The sequence below is a fragment of the Pteropus alecto genome, unplaced genomic scaffold (genome assembly GCF_000325575.1).
Source record: "Pteropus alecto unplaced genomic scaffold, ASM32557v1 scaffold339, whole genome shotgun sequence".
In the NCBI taxonomy this organism is placed as follows: Eukaryota; Metazoa; Chordata; class Mammalia; order Chiroptera; family Pteropodidae; genus Pteropus; species Pteropus alecto.
Genome location: NW_006442509.1, coordinates 1,260,867 through 1,279,271, shown reverse-complemented (window position 1 = coordinate 1,279,271; position 18,405 = coordinate 1,260,867). Strand labels below are relative to the sequence as shown.

Here is an 18,405-nt window from a genome sequence, read left to right as displayed (position 1 = left end):
GAACTAAAGCAAGCCTGGCCAGGACTGTATAATTTTTCAAATTTCCTATATGTTTTTAAATTTGTACTAAAGGTATATGTTTTAAAATGCCGTGAGGAACATAACACTAGACAGGCCGTAGCATCTGGGACTGAAACTAAATTCTGAATTCCTGAGCCAAGAGAACGCAAACGGCACCCTCCGATCCCGCTCTCTGAGCTGGAAGGATGTGCATCAGCTCATTGATGGGCTCTGCGTCTGCTTGGAAAAGTTCTAGAAACAAATCAGAGCGTCTCTGGCTGGGTCTTGCTTCTGTCCCTGGCGGCTGTCCCCAACCCTGGTCCTGCCTTCCCCAGGCGCAGCAGTACGGCAGGTGGCCTGAGGGACGAGGCCTGCAGCCGAGGCCAGTGCCCCCAGCCACGAGGAGGGGCCCATGGGAGTGAGTGTGGCGGGGGCTGGTCTGATGGCTGCACGGACACCGGCTGAGCTGTCTCAGCTTCTTCTGGCTCTGAGGAATGTAGGATGAATTCTTTCTGAATTTTAAATGACATGGAAAACCCCATGGCTTTACTGTTTTATTTAAATTTCACCAGTGATTCTGAAACTATGCACAAACTCCTATTTTCAAGTGCGTGATTTGAAAGATTTCCTTTTTCTGCAAATCACAATTATCTGTAAGAAAGGACGCCGACTTTTCTTTATACGATCGCCTTTAAATTCGCCCCCTCCACCCCGCCCCCGCCACGCCACACGCTTCTGACCAGCGGAGGGACATTTTTCAATGGACGGACACCATCTCCTCACTATAGCCAAGAAGGCGGAAGCCAGGAAGCGGGGCCCCCGGATACTCTGGACTGTGAGGCAGACTCAGGATGGCAGAGCCGCCCTGGGCCAGGGTCATGGAGCAGGGGGCCCTCCCTCGCTGGGGCTGGCCGGGTCCTCACCGAGGAGGGACATGTAGGCACAGTGCCAGGCCTGTCTCTTGGAGTTGTTCATTCGATGGAGGGCCGAGAGCGAGGCCACAGGCTACCAGCAGGACACAGCCCTCCCGCTGGACGCCTGCACCTGGGTGGCCCCTGGGCCCGCAGCGCCCACAGTTCTGCACCCGGGTGGTGGCGAGGGGGGGCCACTGGGAAGCCGGCCACCAGGCCAAGCAGCCTGCTCAGGGGCACACACCCGGCCAGCACCGCCCTGGGCCAGGCACACAGACTGGCACCCACAGCCCACTACCCCATGCCCGTTGGGTGCAGTCTCCTGGGGGTCAGGAAGGAGCCCTGGGCTGGAGGCGAGGAGCTCACGGCCCGCAGAGAACCATCGGCCGGCAGCCAGACACGCGCACTCTTCCCGAAGGTCGGCGGCCTGGTTCTCAGTGTCGATCCGGGAACAGCCGTGGGGCGGCTTTGCCACCGTGAGGAGCCCGAGCTCCTCCAGGGCACCGAGGCCGGACCGGCGGGCACACGGGGTGGGAGCCGGGCTTGGGCCTCCCCTGTCAGAACCCTCGGCTCCTCACTAGGCGCCGGCCATCTGACCACGAGGACTTCGACACCCGCTACGCGCCTACCGGGCCCAGTGACTGTCCTCGTTCCCGCAGGGACACCTCCCCCAGGGCTCATGGCGACGAAAGGTTTGTGTGAAGTGCGCGCGTCAGTGGCCCTGACGGGGAGGCGGCGCGGTTCCTGACTTTCTGAAATCTCACGCAGCTGTGAACGGTCCCCTTTGCTTGGGCACCAAATGTGGTTAAAAAGATACTGTTTACGTCGCAGTGTTTTCTCTGCGAAACTCTTCAGAAAGCCGCCCCTTCTGCCTGCGCCGGGCCCGCCAGGCCCGGCCGCAGCCGCCATCGCCCCCCAGGCAGTGTGCAGAGCGCTCTCCTCGGCCGCTCCTCCTTTGTTCATTTGAGTAAAAACGAAACTCCATACGAAGAAATTTCAAATCCTCAATGAAATGGACAATTTCTCAGGAAATGGTAATTTACCAAACGGACCGCAGAAGAGATTACAAAATAGCTAAATTGAGTTTTCTAAAATAAACAGAGAAAGGCGTTTGAGCCCATCTCCTCCCCAAAAGGTCCGGAACGTTGCGCGGGAAAATTCTTTCCCTTTTCCTCACGGGGCTTTATCTCTAACTCTGAAAACCGCATTGTGACTTGGCATCCATGGCTACTTTTGCGTCCGGGGGGAACTATCTGGCGCTGCCGAGGGCCCGCAGCGCGGACGCTGTCAAACCGTCCCGGGCTGAGCGGACGGAGAACTTCCGTATTCTTTTGCAGACGCGAGCATGACCTTGATCCCCAAACCCGACGAAGACTAAATCCTAAAGGAAATCGCAGAGCCACCTGACCTACTGAACATCGGGGCAAGAATCCGAAATAAAATACCAGGGAAGAGCCAGGCAGCACCTCGAAAAGAGAACACATGATAACTAAGTTCTCACGGAGACTGTCCGTTATTAGGGGCTCCATTAGTAGAATTCACGTTAACAGACCTAAGGAGAAAGATCAGGAGATTATATATACAGATGCTCAAAAAACGTTAACAAAATCCAAGAGCTACTACTGCTGACAGGGAAGCTCCTGGTAAAACAGGAACAAGCGGGTCCTTTCCAAAGGCGAACCCCACGCCCCGGCTGTCTGTGGGCCCGCAGCCCCGCTGAGGCGGAGGCCGCCTGTGCCGGCCATGGCGCTGTGCGTCGCTCCGGAGGCTCGGGCCATGGAATCGGGAGAGAGAAGCAAATCAGAGGCGCGGAAACCAAGACGCGGCGGGAGAAGCCACCGCCTGACGCCACCGCCTGACGCCACCGCAGCCGGGGCTCTGTCGACACAGCTGGACGCAACGTCTGCGGGTGCCCGCCACGGTCTGCAGTGCTTTACGTGCGATTCGCTTCGCCATGACCAAGACCCTGGGAAGTGTTGTGACGTCACTACTCTCCAGAAGAGCAAACCGAGGCCCAGAGGCCCAGCAGCTTGTCCGAGCTCGCTCGGCCAGTCAGTGGCAGAGCTGGGACCGAACCTGGCGGTCTCCCCCGGAGCCCCAGCCTACGCTGGGGAAACCTGCAGCATCGTTTGAAAAACAACTGTAAAACGATGCATCCAGCGAGGTGGAGGACACGAAGCTGACATGCGTGAATCTTACCTGCCCTGGGACAAGGAGCGATCACGGAGAAGCGGTGACGGAAGGAAAGGCCCCCTTCATGACTGGAGCGGAAATGAAAAAATGCCTAGGAACAAAGTTAGCAAGAACCGTGCACGATCTCTACGAAGGAAAAGCGCGCTGAGACCAGGAAGGACACGGAGAAGCACAGAAGACGGAAAGGGACGTGCCCCGCTCTGGGAACGCAGACTCAGCACGCGAAGCTGCACGCTCCCCCGGGTAACGAATGAATCTAATGCGGTTCCAGCGAAAAGGCCAACTGGTCCTGCTTCGGAACGAGCGAGCTCATTCGCAGTTTGTATGGAAAATAAACAATAAGAAAAGTCCTTGAAAACGCAGGGTGACGATGAGGAATGAGCCTTGTCAAGCGACACTGTGAAGCCCGGAAATGAGCAGGGGTGAACTTCCACGGACGACGGGCGGCGGCTGGGCCGGAGGTTCTGCAGCCAGCGCCCCCCGGTTGACGCCAAGGTGCCTCTCACGTCAGCGGGAAGGCGGCTTTGGCACACCTGGGTGGCCGTCCGCAAAAACAGAACGCTGGGGCACACACGCCAACGAGGAAGGCACTGGCCGCGGTCTTGAGAACAGAAGGACCACCTAGCGCTAACGGGAGATGTTGCATTGCATTTTAAGAGGTTTACATTTTACTGTTAAAAACTGGCAGTCTTTAAGTAACGAAAACTATTAAACTAACTCTGAATTTGATACGATTTTGTCAGAGAGCTTAGAAAAAAGAAAATATGAAATAATGTGATTAATTTATTTTAAATAGTTTATGAAGAACTCGTGAAATTAAGGAGAAAACGTGTATAAAATGCAGGAGTCCATGGGACAAATGAGCCAGGGGCTTCTGCTTCCCGCCAAATGGACTAACAAGGAAGCTTTACCTTCCTGCCTGAAACCAGAAAACAAGCAAAACCCGTGGAACAGTGACCTCGGACACACTGGACAGAGGCCATGAAGCACAGTGACCCCAGAGGGAGGGGAGCAGACCAGGCAAGCCCCGCAGCTGCCCGGGACGAGAGAGTCCCAAGTGGTGCTGGGAGGGTCCCCTCGCCCAGGAGGCCCCACCCAAAGCCTGGCGAGGCCAGGGCGGCGAGGCCCAGCGGCGAGGCCCAGCGGCGAGGCCAGGCGGCGAGCAGTCACATGGGAGTGCGCCGGGAAGGACGGACTGCCGCGAGAGGACCTTGCATCTGCTCCATGCTCAGCAGAGTCCCGATCGCCGCGTGTGAGTAAGGAAGGTGCTCGCAGGAAAGAAGAGCAGCCCGGAGGGCTGGGGGCTGGCACGCCCGCCGCTCCAGCAGGGAAGGCGAGGAACTCGAAGGCACTACCACGAACTAAATAAAACACTCTGAGAAAAGACGGGAGGGCCGGGGCGGGGCAGGAGACAGGTTTTAAGAAATAATGGCTGAAAAAACCCTCAACTCGATGAAAACAATCGGCCCGCCTAGGTCCCGCGAGCTCAAGAAAGCGCGGGCTTGAGACGCATGAGAAAATCACCGCAAGGCACACCGGACTCGAGTGGCCCAGCGACGAAGGGGGGGACCTCAGTGGCAGCCAGGACAACACGCACAGGGCGGCAAAGGTGAGGGAGACGGCAGGCTCCCTGTGGGAAAGACAGCGAGAAGACGAGCCACTTCTTCAAAGTGACGAAGGAGCCAACCAAACGCGAAGGCCAGCGAACAGCCCTCGGGAGGACGGGCTGAGTTAAAACATGGTGCACATCGATGCGCCCGGAGGAGTTCGCCACCAGCAGACTTGCACTGCGAGAAACAGCAAAGCCACGCGCAGGCGTCGCTGACGGCGTCGCCGAGAGCTGAACAAGACGAGCCACGGCCGCAAGCGCACGCCTCCGGTAAGGGGACCGCGTCCAGAAACTAAAGAAGGCTCACGACTCGGTACTGAGAAGCCAGATTTAAAAACGGGCAAGAGATTCGAACGCTCCAGCAGAGAAGACAGAGGTGGCAGATAAACATGCGAAAAAACGCTCCGTGTCATCGTCATGGGGGAGACGCAGCAGAAGCCACGATGAGGTGCCACTGCGAACCCGCCAGGACCAGCTGGCAGACGCTGCCGATGTCGTGGAAGAACGGGCACCGCCCACCCGGAGACAGTGTGGCGGGGAACAGCCGCTGCAGAACACGCACAAGAGGCTCCTCGAAAGGTGCAACGCACGCCCATCACACGCCCCAGCCATTTCCGGCCCAGGCACGTGCCACGAGCAACGGACGCCGATGGCTGCACGGAGATTTCTACGGGACGCTCACAGTGGTTTTACACGTAGACGCTCCCGCGCGAGCCCCCCGGCGCACGAGCCCGCCCTGGCCTCCACGCCCCCGCCGGGCTCGGGGCGGCTCCCTGGGGGCCCAGCTCCTCAGGATGCCGGGCCTCACTGGGGCGGGCGGCACCGGCACGCGGTCAGCATCTGGGCCTCGCCCGGCTCTCCTCACTCCCTCAGTGCCCCCCAGCACCCTGGGCTGGCACCGCTCTGTCCCCCTGCCCAAATGCTCCAGAGCTGGACCTCAGAGCCCCAGCCCGCCCCCTCCCCACAGCCCCAGCCGTCCGCCACCCTGCCTGGACCCTGGCGCAGCCCGCGGGCGGCTGTCTTGGTCCTGCCAGGTCTCCCTTCAATATGCCCCTGGCGCCCACGCCCCATGCCCAGCCCAGCCTCCTGTCGGTGCCCGCTGCCCTGTGCGGCCTGGCCCCCCGCCCCGCCCTCCGCCTGCTGCTCTGGGTCGGCCCGCTGTGCCTGCCCACTCCACACTGAGCTCCTGGCGCCCCGCCCAGCCGGGTCTGTGCATCGCCACACCTACTGCCCTATAGGCTCGTACTCACCCCGTCTGCCGGCCACCCACTGCCCACGTGCCGACGGAGGTGCCCAGGGGATGGCCTGTGTCTGCCACATCTCCGCCTCCTCCCAGGTTCCCCTGAGGGGTGGCCGGCATGTGGCCAACGTGTCCAATGGGTGAGTGGACCACATGGCCCTAAGCCACCCAGGTGTGCGAGGTGGCTCGGCGCTGCTGTGATGTGCACTGTACCTTGACCAGGGGCTGTGGAGATAGTGAGGGGAGTGTGCCAGGTGGCCTGGCCACGCGGGCAGCTGCGAAGGGGCTCCCGCTGACAGGCAGGCCACCCCGGGCCACTGGGTGCTTGACAGGCTCTGGGAGAGGCTGACGGCCTCTGTCCATCGTGAGCCCCCTTCTGCCAGGGCCCGCGTCCCACCCAGGGCTTCAGCATCCAGAAGGGGCGGTGGGCGGGGGCGAGCTGAGAACACAGTTCGGTGAAAGGGTGTGGTGTGCACACTGGGGTCACTGCGTGTGGCCTGTCCCCCCACACACAGGTGGTGGGAGAGGTGAGTCCACAATTCAGAAACCAAAAATGAAGTTTCTGTCATTGTCTTTTTCAGTAATTCTGCAAAAGCAAAACCGGAATGACTTGCGAAGGCCGGGGGCGCAGGGCCGGGGGCTGACTGCGTGACAAAGGACTGGCTGCTCCAGCCACGGCTGCTGGGCCGGGTCTCGGGTGCGAGCGCACGTGCGCGGGAGGGACGGGGCCTGGCGAGGGGCACAGAGGAGCCACAGCCAGCGGGGCGGCCCACGACCTTTATTGAACTCCGACATGGAGCAGAGGCGCTTCCCAGCCAGCCCGTGCCCTCCGGCCCCCCGAAGGTGCCCAGGGGCCCATGTCTCCCCTTCAAGTGCCCGAGCACCCCACCTCACCCTGTGCCTCGGCCAGGGCCCCGGCACCATGCTCCCCCTTCCCTCGGAACAAGGAGGAGGCACGCCCGGGCAAACACCCACGTGGACACCCGCCTGGATGCGGGCGAGGGGAAGCGGGCCGCGGGGCGGTGCAGGGGACGGCGTCGAAACGTCAGACCCACTCTGAAACGTCACACTGACACTAGGAACGATACTTCTAGAACGTCACGGACGGGAATGCCCCGGAGCACAGGACAGAAGTCACGCCGCATGCTGGCGCAGGGACAGACGGGCGGAGGCTAACGCGGGGGTGGGCCCAGGCTCAGCCGTGGACGCGGCTGCTTCGTTGGTGCGTGCGTCTCGGCGGCACCGGCCACGTGTCATAAAGAAAACCGCTATTTGTATCTGTGACGAGGGGCGGGCTGTCTGTACAGTGGCGAGCCGCGGGGCCGCGGGGTGGATGCCACCGGAAGGGTCAGAGCGCGCCCATGCCAGTGACCTCGGACGTCAGCCTGCAGGAGAAAAGACAGAGACAGGTCGCAGCATGCTCACGGAACGGGAGCAGACGCGGGACACGCAGCCTTGGCAGCCGTGTGCCCTCTGCTGGGGCGGGTCATCCCGGGTCCGCGCTCAGTGGGCTGGAGCTGGGGACCAGCGCCCAGCAGAGGGAGGGAGACCCGCCAGGGACTGGGCCCACGAGGTCTTCTGTCCCTGTCACCATATCGGGGTGTGACAAATACGGCTGCCACAACGTGGAGAGTGACACTGGGGTCGCACGCCCACGGCTGTCCCCCGCCCCCGGCCAGCCTAGGCCTCCCTCCAGCCCCTCTGCATCCTGGGTCGGGGAGGAGGGTCTGGCCCTGCGTGTGTGGCGGGGGAGGCAGGGCCCCTTCCCTCCCTCCGGTGAGGTCCCGCCTCCCCGGGTGCTGGCACCGTGTTCCTTCTCCAACATGCCCTGGGCAGGGGGGCCGAGGTGAGCGGCCCAGGCGTGGTGCCCTGGCCGGGCTGTAGGACGTCACCTCCCCAGCGGGCAAGCTCGAGCCCGCACTGTCCTGTCACACTGCTCCGATGGCGTCTGGGGGTGGGGGTGTCTCTGCAGCCATGAGGCATGTGCGAGCGAGGTGACCCGCTAACGTCTCTCAGAAACCACAGCCCTAAGGTAAGTGTCAGTTAACCCTGCCGTATGGCGGACCCCAGGCCCTGGGCGGTGGAGCTATCGCCCCTCTAGAATGCTCTGGGCCTCCCACTGATGATCCCTCAGGGTGAAAGGTCAAGGGGGCAAGGCCCTGTGTTTGTATGAAGACTCCAGCGCACTCCACGCCCCGGCCAGCCGGTCTCTGAGGGTCCCGACCACTGACCAGTGCTCACCGGGCATTGATGAGGTACTGGGCGAGGCTGATGTTAGCCGGGGTCCCCGTGATGGTGATCTGACGCTCCGATGACCCTTCCGTGGCATTGGCAATCTTGATTTGAGCTCCGGACATCTGTCGGATTTCATTGATCTTGGTCCCCTGGCGTCCAATTATACAGCCTATTAGCTGGAGAAGGGATGGGGTTTCTTAGAGAGGAGCCCAGGGCGGCCCGGGCAGGGTGTGCGCAGCCCAGGGCAGCCTGCGGGGCGGCCATGCCACCGGCTCCGTGCCGTCCGCCCTGGGGGGTGACGGGGCAGGCCCGCCTTCCTGTGGGAGAGGCGGGGGCTGTGGGCACCTGGGCTCTGCTTGGTGCCCAACTGCGAGCCGGCTCGACAAATCAGGAGGCCCGAGTCACGTGGCTGCATCACCTGCCCAGTGTCCTTTGGGGGCCTGGGTGATGTGGAGCCAGGAGGCCTGATGCCAGCACCAGGGTGGAGGCGCCCTCCCGGCTCAGTTCCCGGGGCGGCGGGATGTCTGTCTGAAGCCAGGGTAAAGCTTGTGGCTGCCTGAGACCTGTCTTTTGATGAACTTGGACAAAATTCTGAGGACACATCAGATGTCCCTTTCCCTCCCATTGTGCGACCTGTTTAAAGATGGGATGCAGTGGCCTCTGGCCACTCAGCCATCTGAATGAGCAGGTGTCATTGAGAATAAGCAGCCAGAGGGACGAGAGCCGAGGCTTGATCAGGACACAGGACAGCCACATGTGGGGCCAGACTGTGCCTGAGGTCGGGACCGGCGCTCTGTGGCAGCCGGCCCTCTCGGCCCGTCCTGCTGGGCAAGGGCACCTCTCGATTTCTCCCATGGACCCAGGCGCTTCGTCCACACAGGGGCCACCAGTCGGCGCTCTGAGCGGCTGCGCAGGATGAAGAGGCTGGAGAGTGAGGCCTGGCAGGCGGCCCGGCCGTGGGCGCCAGCATCGCGGCGACACCTGCAGCAGGAGGGAGCGCCCGTCCTCCGTCCGTGCGGCAGCCGTGCGGGGCCGGGGCCGGGGCCGGGCTGTGAGACGGTCCCGGGGGACCCGTTCCCAAACACAGGTGCCCTGAACCTGCCCCCGACGACAGCTCACGGGCGCAGGGTGCGTCTCCACCAGCTCTCGTCTGAGAGGTGGCCTATGGCGTCTCACACGGCTCACTTGTGGGGCCACCTCTGCTCCTCTCCGAGGTTAGACCAGCAGCCCCACCAGACTGCCCACAATCTGCCCAGACATCCAACAACCATCTGTCCCCAACGCTCAGCTTACTCCACCTGCCCTGTCCCCAGGCCCCACTCCCCTCCGAGGCCCGCCCCCGGTCCTCCTGGGGTCAGGGAGCGTGGCCTCCAGCCAGCGGCCTGAGACCCTTGACCATTCTTCCCGAGCACGGGCCCGGTGGCAGAGGCGTCTTGAGGGCTCGAGGAGAACGTGGGGTCAGCGGGGCTCCCTGAAGAGGCCGGCAGCCAGGGGGGCCCGCTGGGCGTCCCTGCCCTGACGAGGCCCGGCCGGCCTCCTGTCCTCACGCCTTCCTCGGCCACCAGAAACCGCGTGCTGGCCACCTCGTTCCTGCGAGTGCCCCCGCGCTCGGGTGCGAGGGCCCTGCCCAGCCCGCTGCGGTGGGCTCCGCGAGCCACTGAGGAAGGCGTCCTGGCCGCTGCGCCCCGTTCCCCCAGCGTGCCCGGCTCCCCGCCGGCTTGCTGGAAACGACAGCCAGCACAGCGCTCTTCCTGTCCACCCTCAGGGTGTCCCCCAGCCCCAGGGACCTCGCACCCACCCGAGCCCCCGCTCCGTGCCTGGGGGAACCTCCCTGCAGGTAAAGCTGCGCGGTTCCAGCACTGGAGAGGGACTCAGCAAGGTGTGACACTGACGCCAGCACCAGGCGGCACACATCACTCTCCCCGCTGGCGGCGGCGCCCAGCCACAGCCTCTCTGAGTGGACGCGAGCACTGGGAGCACGAGGCCCGAGCCGCCCTCCCGGCCACTCGCCTGCCGGTAGGAGGCACGCCGGGCCGTCCCGCAGCCCAGAGCCGCCGCTTCGCCGGCCTCCCCGGGTCTCCGGGCCCCTCGGACGTCCGGTCCAGAGACCAGCTCTCCCCCGCCCCGCCGCCTCTGCCAGGCATTGAGAGGCAGACGGCAGGATGCTCCCGAGGAACAAAGCTCCTCCTGACCAACCGCCAGGTCGAAGCCACCCCGACCCTACCCAGCTCCCGGACTTGCCTGTGCCAGCCCTTGGGTCCCCTGTGCCCGCAGAAGGCCTGGGGGATTCTGGGACCGGGACCAGGGGAAGGGGCCTGAGCACGGCGCTGCCAGTCACAGTGGCGTGAGTGCCGCACACTGCGCTGCAGGCGGCGAGGGCGCAGCGGTGGCCTCAGGGACAGAGCTCGGCGCGGCCAGCTGTGGGGCAGTGCTACGCACAGCTCTGGGCCCCGGCCGGGCCTGGGCCCCCGCGGCCACCTCGGCAGGCTGCCTGGTGTAGGCTGACGCACACGGAATCTGTGCATCATTTAAGTCATCACGCTTGTCCCCAGTTCCTTCCTGCAGGTAAGCTGTGGCGACACGCAGGTGTCGGCACGATCTCCCTGTGCCTGATCGGACTTCGACCGAGGAAAAGAGACGGACAAGCTGACAGGTGACTGTCCCGACAGACAGTTCCACTTCCCTCTGGCAGGGCGGCAGGGGCCCGGGAGCACGGGCGCGTGTGCCGCGCTGCGGGAGGGGAGGAGAGGCTGAGGGCGGGCTCTGCAGGGCGCCTCGGTCCCAGCGGGAGGGTGGCAGCCGCGCCCTGGGGGGGACAGGCACAGGCGCTCCCGACGAGCTCCCTCTCGCTTGTCACGTGCATCTCAGTTTTAAAACGAAGGCGCCGGTCAGGGCAGGGCAGCTGGTGCTGGTGAACAAGGCTACGAAGGAGGACACGCACAGTGGGGCGGCGACACGCACGGACCGCCTGGGCAAAAGCACCGGGCAGGTGCCCGGGGCCGCCGTGCAAGGACCAGCCACGCACGAGGACGTGTCCGAAGCCCTTGACGCAGACACCCTCTCCCTTCGAGGACGCAGGGCCATGTTGCCCACGCCTGCAGCTGCACGGGGGCCTGGAGTACTCCTGTCCAGGGGCCCAGTGCCCAGCTCCTTCCACCCTCGGGTGGGCCACCTGAGGTCACAGTCCGTGCTTCCTGTGCTTTGTGCACTGACAGGAAGAGGCGGGGCTTCCGGCCGGGCAGCGAGGGGCAGAGCACCGCAGGCGGAGGGTTGGGGCCTGGGGCGGGAAAAGCCGCTCCATGCCGCTCAGGCCGCTGCCCCTCCAGGACACGTGGCCCCCGCCGCCCTGGCGTCCTGATCCTGGGAGCCGAGTCAACGCTTTCAGGGTGGTCCGAGGATTCAGAGGATGGTGTGGAGGGATAGAGTGTGGGCGGGGCTCGTGAGGCCACCCACAGCTGAGCTGACACTGGGCGCCAGGCACGCCAGGCACGGGAGCCCGGACACCGTGCGACAGCCCCCCAGAGACCAGGGGGCACAGGGCAGGTCTGCTCCTGAGCTCTCCTGGGCCACCCGGACCAGGGCCGTGCCCTCGCCTGGGCTCAGCGGGGCCCTCAGGCTTCCCGCCAGCCCTGGCACCTGAATCCCCAGCGGCTCCTTTCCCGTCGGGCGCCAGGGCCTCTGACGGCTGAATGTGGGGGGAGGTAGTGCGGTGGGGTGGGCGGGGGCTTGGCATACTCACGTCATTGGGAATGGTGAGCTCGTGAGTGCTGGCCGGGGGGCTGGCGTCCAGACCTGGGCACACCAAGGGGACATGGTTAGGCTGGCGGAAGGCTGCCCCCGTTGCACCCCAGCACCTACGCGGGCGGGCAGCACAGCTGAGGCCCTGTGACATCTTAGCCCAGCCGCACCGAGTCCTGAGCCCCAGCTTCCCACGAACCAGGGAGAACGAGACCCCAGCAGAAGGACGGTGGGGCTTCTGTTCCGGGCACACCACGATGGCCCTTCTGCCAGGCGGGACGACTTCACAGACACTGGGGAGCCCTGGGCTAAGTGGCTCCAGGGTGGGGCCCCGTCTTGGGGACTCCGCACTGGTCCCCCTGCCTGACGCTGGGTGCCTGTCCTCCCTCGGTTCTTGGTCTCCTCTGCCCTCCCCACGCCCCAGCCCCGCGGCACTCGGCCCCCTCACTGCCCGCGCGGCCCAGGTGACACCAGCTGCCTGCCGTGGCCGCCCGACCCTGTGCCGCACACACATGACTGCGTGGCCCGCTCCACGGCCCGGGTCCGGTGCGGCTCACCCTGCCTGGGCCCCAGGACCCACAGGCGAGCTACGGGGCCCCCGGAAGACTGCGTCTCTGTGCGGGGTCTTATGTTGGAGGTGGGGACACTTGCTTCCTGTCACTGGGCCCCCACCTTTATCCTGACACATCTCAGCTCGGGAGCCAGCCAACGAAAAGCTCCTCGGAGTGCAGGCCGTCTCCCCGCGCTTTGGGAAGGGACAAGGAAACGCATGGGGGCAGTGGTGGGGGCGCGGGCCCTGGCTCCCTGTCCCTGGTGCCGCCTCCCCCTTCTCAGGAGGTGTCTCAAGCCCACAGCCCACGTGGGGACCGTGTGCTCCCTCCCCAGGCCCCACGTCCCGGCTTCTCCTCTTGGGGCCTGAGGCTCAGCTGAGGCGCTGGAGCCCAGCTCCACCCCGTCTCTCCGCTCACGCCGACTGCGCAGGCCAGGCGGGCTCACGCGCCTGCGGAACGGTCCGGGACCTGCGCCCCCTTCCCGCCCCGGGACCTGGGCCCCCTTCCCGCCCCGGGACCTGGGCCCCCTTCCTACCCGCTGGTCCCCGTCCTGCCCCACCCCACCGTCTCATCTCCCAAGGCCCAGGACGTCCAACAAAATGCAGGTCAGTGCCACCAAGACCCAAAGCTCGCTGATGGCCCCGCTTCCTCCCTACGCCCCAAGCCTCCCCACTCCCATGGCCCACCCTCTTCCTGCTTCTTCTTCCTCAGCACTGTGTCCCCAAAACAAGGCACACATGGCCATGGTCTCGTTGCGTGGGGCTGGCCTAGGGGCCCCTGGAGCATGGCGGCCCAGCTGGCAGGTGCGTGAACCATTCGCCTCAGGCTGTCTGTCAGTTCCCTTCTGCAGGCTCAAGCTGCATCTTCTAACAAAAGCGTTTTCAATATGGTTCAACTATCTATCCGCATCTCACAGTGACACCGAAAATGTCTTTTAAGAGACTTCCCCAGTCCTGCCTGAGTCCCTACCAGCCTGGCCTGGGCGGACACAAGGCCACGGGCCCCACCTGCTCACCCTGGTGTGTCCTGAGGGAGGGGGTGTCAGACCCTTTGCAAGAGGAAAATAAAACTAAACTCATGAGAAGTTTAAAACTGGGACCCCGGGTGGCGGGCTCTTGTGAGTGTCACTGCTGTGGCGATGACACCATGCTCTGGGATGGGACTGGACTCCCCAACACAACCCGAGGCTGTCTGCAAGCAGCGCTGACAGCGGCCTTCAGGGTCCTGTCCAGCAAGCCAGTGCTGTCGTCAGGGCCACCGTGCCTCACCTGCTGTGGTGGCAGGATGCGTGCGTGCCGTGCGTGTGTGGGGGCGTGCACAAGCTTCGGGTCCCACGGGGCTTTAGGGATGGAGGCTGTCACAGAGAGGAGCCCCAAGTCCCCGAGGCGGGCAGGCTGTGGGGGAGGGGCTGTGGGGGAGGCGGAAGGCGAGGGTAGGGGCTGTGTGCCCCAGGCAAGCCAGGCCCCGGGGGTCCCAGGCATCTCCAGGAGCCCTTCGTGGGTAATTACAGGAACCGCGTTACAAACCGCAGAGGGCCGCACAAACCCATGTGCGTCGCCCAGACGGTGACCTTGCAAGGGCTGAAATCTGCTCCCATGAGCAAACGTTCCATAAATTCTTCTCTAATTTCCACTCACTAAGTTCGGCATTAACGACTCAAAAGCTCCACTGAGGGGGAGCCCGCCATCCACGGGGGAGCATCAGAGCCAGTGTCTCAGCCGAGGCGCACCGCGAGCCCCGGGGTGCACAGCTGGACCCAGTGGGGGCCTGTGGGGAAGTCCTGGGGCTTCCTGCAGCCTGAGCCGCACCCCGGGGCCCAAACACCACCGGGGGGGAGGGGACGGCCAGCACGGCTGGAAACGCTCTGCTGCCCCTCATCGGCCTTTAGCTGGACTCGTGGTCCTCTGCTCTGGCCCGGGACCTCCTGGGGGACGGGAGAGTGGGTGACACCTTTCTCACAGGGAGCCCGCTAGACCAGGCCACCGCTTCCGGTGGCTTCGCTGGCCCGCGCCCGGGGGGAGGGGGTCCACACATCCCGGGAGGGTGCCCGGTGCTCTCCTGCGTGATGGTGTGCTCCTGGCTCCTAGGGGCGCACGTCTAGGGAAGGCCCACATCGTGAAGTCTGTGCCGCCAGAGAACACGACAACACAGTCCCTCTGCCGTGCTCAGGGCCTGGCGGGCGGCGGCGTGCTCGGAGCACAGTTGGAGCCCCTGACGCGCGGCCACGCTCCCAGCGGTGACGGGCAGAGGGCGTGGGCCCGCCCAGGGCATGGGCCGCCCCCGCCCGGCCTGGCTCTCCCGGGGGCGCCCCGTTTACCTGAGGGCTGGCCCATCAGATTTTGAGCTTCTTCGGAGGAGTGTAAAGACAGCTTTTCTCCTGGAGAGCAAAGAAGAGACACATTTAACGTTTTGCCCTCAAGGAGATAAGCGAGGCCACTCGGCTAGGGAAGCTCAGAACCTGACTGGCGGCAGCAGATGGGTGTGTCTGGCGGGCCCCCGCCGGCCACGGCTGCCAAGGTGGCGCCCCGTGTCATTAGGAGGAGCCCGCCGGCCAGACACAGCTGTGCTCAGGCCCGCCCCACCCCGATGCCGGCAGAGCCGCTGCCGCTGCACCCTGCGCTGGGGGACTAGCTTCCTGGCTTTTCCCAGGGGCAGGGCAGGGCAGGCGCCGTCTGGGGTGGGCGTCACTCCGGGGACGCGCCCCGGCCTCCTGCAGACCGGCACCCCGGTCAAGACGGCCAGCTGGGAGATGACCAACCCACCTCAGGGACACACAGGCCTCCCGCCCGGCCCGGCAGCGCGCACGCCACGTGCCCACCGGAACTCCAGCTGCTCTGCTCACGCCCTGAGCAAAGCCAGTGTGCAAAGAGGAGCCCCCGGGGAGGAGAGGGGGGTCCGAGGGGGCGGCCGGGTACGTACCGGGGAAAGCGGGGTTGGTCTGTCCGAGGGGAGGAAAGGGGGTTTGCTGCATGGCCAGCTGGTGGAGCTTGGTCAACTGCTGGGGTAGGAGGGACACGAGAGCTAAGAAGGTTATTGTCATCGAGTACAAGTCACACCAAATTACAAAGGCAGTAACAGAACTCTGTACAAATAAAGAGGGCCATGCGGACACATGGCAGACGCAGCAGAACTCAAGGACTTGGCCTGGGAGAACCAATGGGCCGGTGCCAGCGGGCGCGCTGAGCCCGTCCTCCCCTGGGGTCCCCGGCGGCCCCGGCTGGAGCCAGCCGGGATTCCCACCGCACAGGCCTGGGCGGACGAGCGACCCCCGGACCAGCTTCATGGGATGGGGGCACGTCTGACAGCCACAGAACAGGACTGGCTGTCAGACGTGGGGTCTCAGAGCATCAGCCACGTCGTCACGCGGAGCTCGCGTGTGTCTGTGGGGAGCCCGTGTGACGGTCGCTCCTGCAAACCTCACCCTGCCCCGGCCCTGTGCTAGGCCCGATCGCCCCGCGCGGTCAGTCCTGTGACATCCAGGATTGCAGGAGGTAGTGCTGGAAGGTTCTGTGGGGGCATGGGTGAGAGTGCCCAGAGGCCCACCATGTCCCTGCACCCCCTCCACCCGGCCACTGGACTTCGTAGGGGGCTTTGAAACGCAGCTTGTTCCGTTATTTACCAGAGCGAGGTCTCCCAAATAAAAGCTAATGTACAGCAGGTAAAGGTGAATGCGGTGAGACTTGGCCACATCTGAAGCCGAAGGCAGCAGCCCCAGGCTCAGAACCCTCCTGCCCTTCAGACACCCTGGGGCTGGACGTCCTCAGGTCGGGCTGGCCCACAGGGCTGTGCCTCCAGCCGGGAAAGGCGGGTGGCGGCGGCATATGTCTGGACATGTCCTCGACCCCAGCCTTCTCTCGGCAGGAAGGCCGGCCCCGCTGCGCCCGGTGCAGCTTCCAGGGCCAGCCCAGACTTGACTGGGGAGCAGGCACTCAGAGGGCAGAGCTGGCATCCCGGGTGACACCAGCTTCTGATGCCACCCGTGTCTGTCCCATTGTGCAGGATCTGGGCTCCTTCAATGCACAGAAACGTCTTGGCGGGCAGCGGCTGCACGGCGCCTTCACAGACGAGCCCGTGGGGGGACGACGTGTGGCTGTGCTGCCGGCCCCCTGGGAGCCGGCCCGCTCTCCTGACTGCTCGGCCAGCGCCAAAATAAACCCCAAGCGTCCCCACCCAGCGCGGAGGATCCAGGAGGATCACCGCTGCCCCGACGTCCCCACCCCTGGCCTGGAGCCCTGTGGGGGCAGCCAAGGCCTGTGGGACACTGGAGGTCAGTCTGGCTTCCTGCTTCTGCAGGTTGGGGTGTCGGTGCGGCACGTGGGCCCCCTGGCCACCCCTTGGAGGGACAGCCTCTGCTGGGCGACCCCGTCACAGAGCTTGCTGGTCTCCTCCTCCCGCCCTCCGGGGAACCGAGTGTGGCTGAAAGTACCCCGTTTCCACTTCCAAGTGTCCCCTGATCTGCAGCACTTACGGGGGCCCTGCTTGGGGACAACTGGCCACATGCCAGGCTCCCTGAGGCCACTCCGGGCGCAGCTATGGTGCCTGGGGTCCTGAGGTGAGAGAGTCAGGGGACTTGGTGACCTGAGGTCAGATTCACTCCAAGAGTCCCTTGGTGGGGTGTGCTGGTCAAAGCCACGGCAGAAGCCAGGGGCTGACGGTCACCTGCTGCCCAGCACACCTGCCCCTCCCCTGACATCGCTGGGTGTGGCGTGACACGAGGCATCGGGGCCCCTGAGAGAGGTGTCGGCAGGGCACGCCTGGGAGACAGCACCCCAGACAAGGAGCAAAGCAGCTGGTGGCCTAGCGCAGGCTCTTCTTTCGGGGACACGAGCACCCAGAGGTGTCCTGGGTGCGGAGGGCAAGCGGCGTGTGAGACCGTCCGAGGCCCCGACCAGGCACACCCCACTGCCCACTTGAAGGCTCTGGGGCGGGGGCAGCGAGTCACAGTCACGCCCTGAGCCCAGCCCCACGTTTCCTCACAGGGAGGGGGCTACGAGCTCCCAGGGTGCTGAGGAAACCCCGCATCTGGAGACACCACGCGTGACGCTGGATAGCTGAGGTCAGCTGTGTCTGGTTGCAGGGAGCCAGTTGTCACGGCGCTGGCCGCCCGGGGCCTCCACACAGACGCGTGTGACCACCCCCTGGGGCTCTGGCCCTGCCCCAGGGGCCTGCAGTGAGGTCGGCCGGCGCCTGCTGGGCCCAAGGAAGCCTGGCCGGCTGCTCCGCTCCTGTCTCGTTCCTCCATCCCGTCCCCTGCTCGCATGTCTGGCGGCCAAGCTGGCACGCACCCGTGAGGGCAGGGTCCTCTCCACTTGTCCCCGAGTCTCCACGAGTGCACAGCCGTGTGTGGTTGGCCAGCAGGGGAGGGGGGCTCTGGAGGCAGAACCGGCCTGAATGGACCCCAACCCCGACAGCTCTGTGGGGACAGGCCTGCAGGTCTCCATGGGCCACCATCCTCCTCTGTAAAGTGGAAGGACCACGTGCATGACCAGCAGGACGTGAAGTGTGGTCCGCACTGGCTGGGGGGACACAGGCTCCGGCCCAGAGGCCCCGCCGTGCGTGGCACAGGCAGCAGGGTCTGACGCCAGCAGCCCAGAGATCCCCCCCCGAGCTTTTTACGAAACGGTGCTCACACCAGCAAACATGTCCCCACCGCTCGCCCACGCCGGAGCGCACCGTGGGCGGGGTGACCGCTGGCCAGAGAGGCGCAGACGGCGGGTGCTAGCTGGCTCTCTCCTCTCGCCTCTGCCCTTAATCAGTCAAGCGTGCCACTTCTTTGGGAGTTAAAGCTGACATTTAAAGGAGGGAGCAGGACAAAATGCTAAGGGAAATTCCCAAATTCCCACTTTTTGACGTATTTGTACCATTAAAAAATCAGACTTCCAGTTCTTGCCAGTGTCTACAAATCACAAGGGGCGGGGGCTGAGGCGG

The 18,405-nt window shown here is 64.5% G+C and overlaps 1 protein-coding gene across 7 annotated transcripts in view; it reads right to left on the bottom strand.

Annotated features, from left to right (window-relative positions):
* Positions 1–5,860: 5,860 nt before the first annotated feature.
* PCBP3 (poly(rC) binding protein 3) overlaps positions 5,861–18,405 on the bottom strand; it is a 59,145-nt gene continuing 46,600 nt past the window's right edge. For 2 of the 7 annotated variants that reach the window (XM_025040319.1, XM_025040322.1), the window contains 5 exons: positions 15,397–15,475; positions 14,795–14,854; positions 11,928–11,980; positions 8,195–8,364; positions 5,862–7,338 (listed from right to left, as the gene is read on the bottom strand). In XM_025040319.1, coding sequence (XP_024896087.1) covers positions 7,302–7,338; positions 8,195–8,364; positions 11,928–11,980; positions 14,795–14,854; positions 15,397–15,475 — 399 coding nt within the window. In that variant the 3' untranslated portion in view covers positions 5,862–7,301. Of the gene's footprint in view, positions 7,339–8,194; positions 8,365–11,927; positions 11,981–14,794; positions 14,855–15,396; positions 15,476–18,405 lie in introns of all 7 variants that reach the window. The other 5 variants (XM_025040320.1, XM_025040323.1, XM_025040321.1 and 2 more) reach the window with 4 other exon arrangements.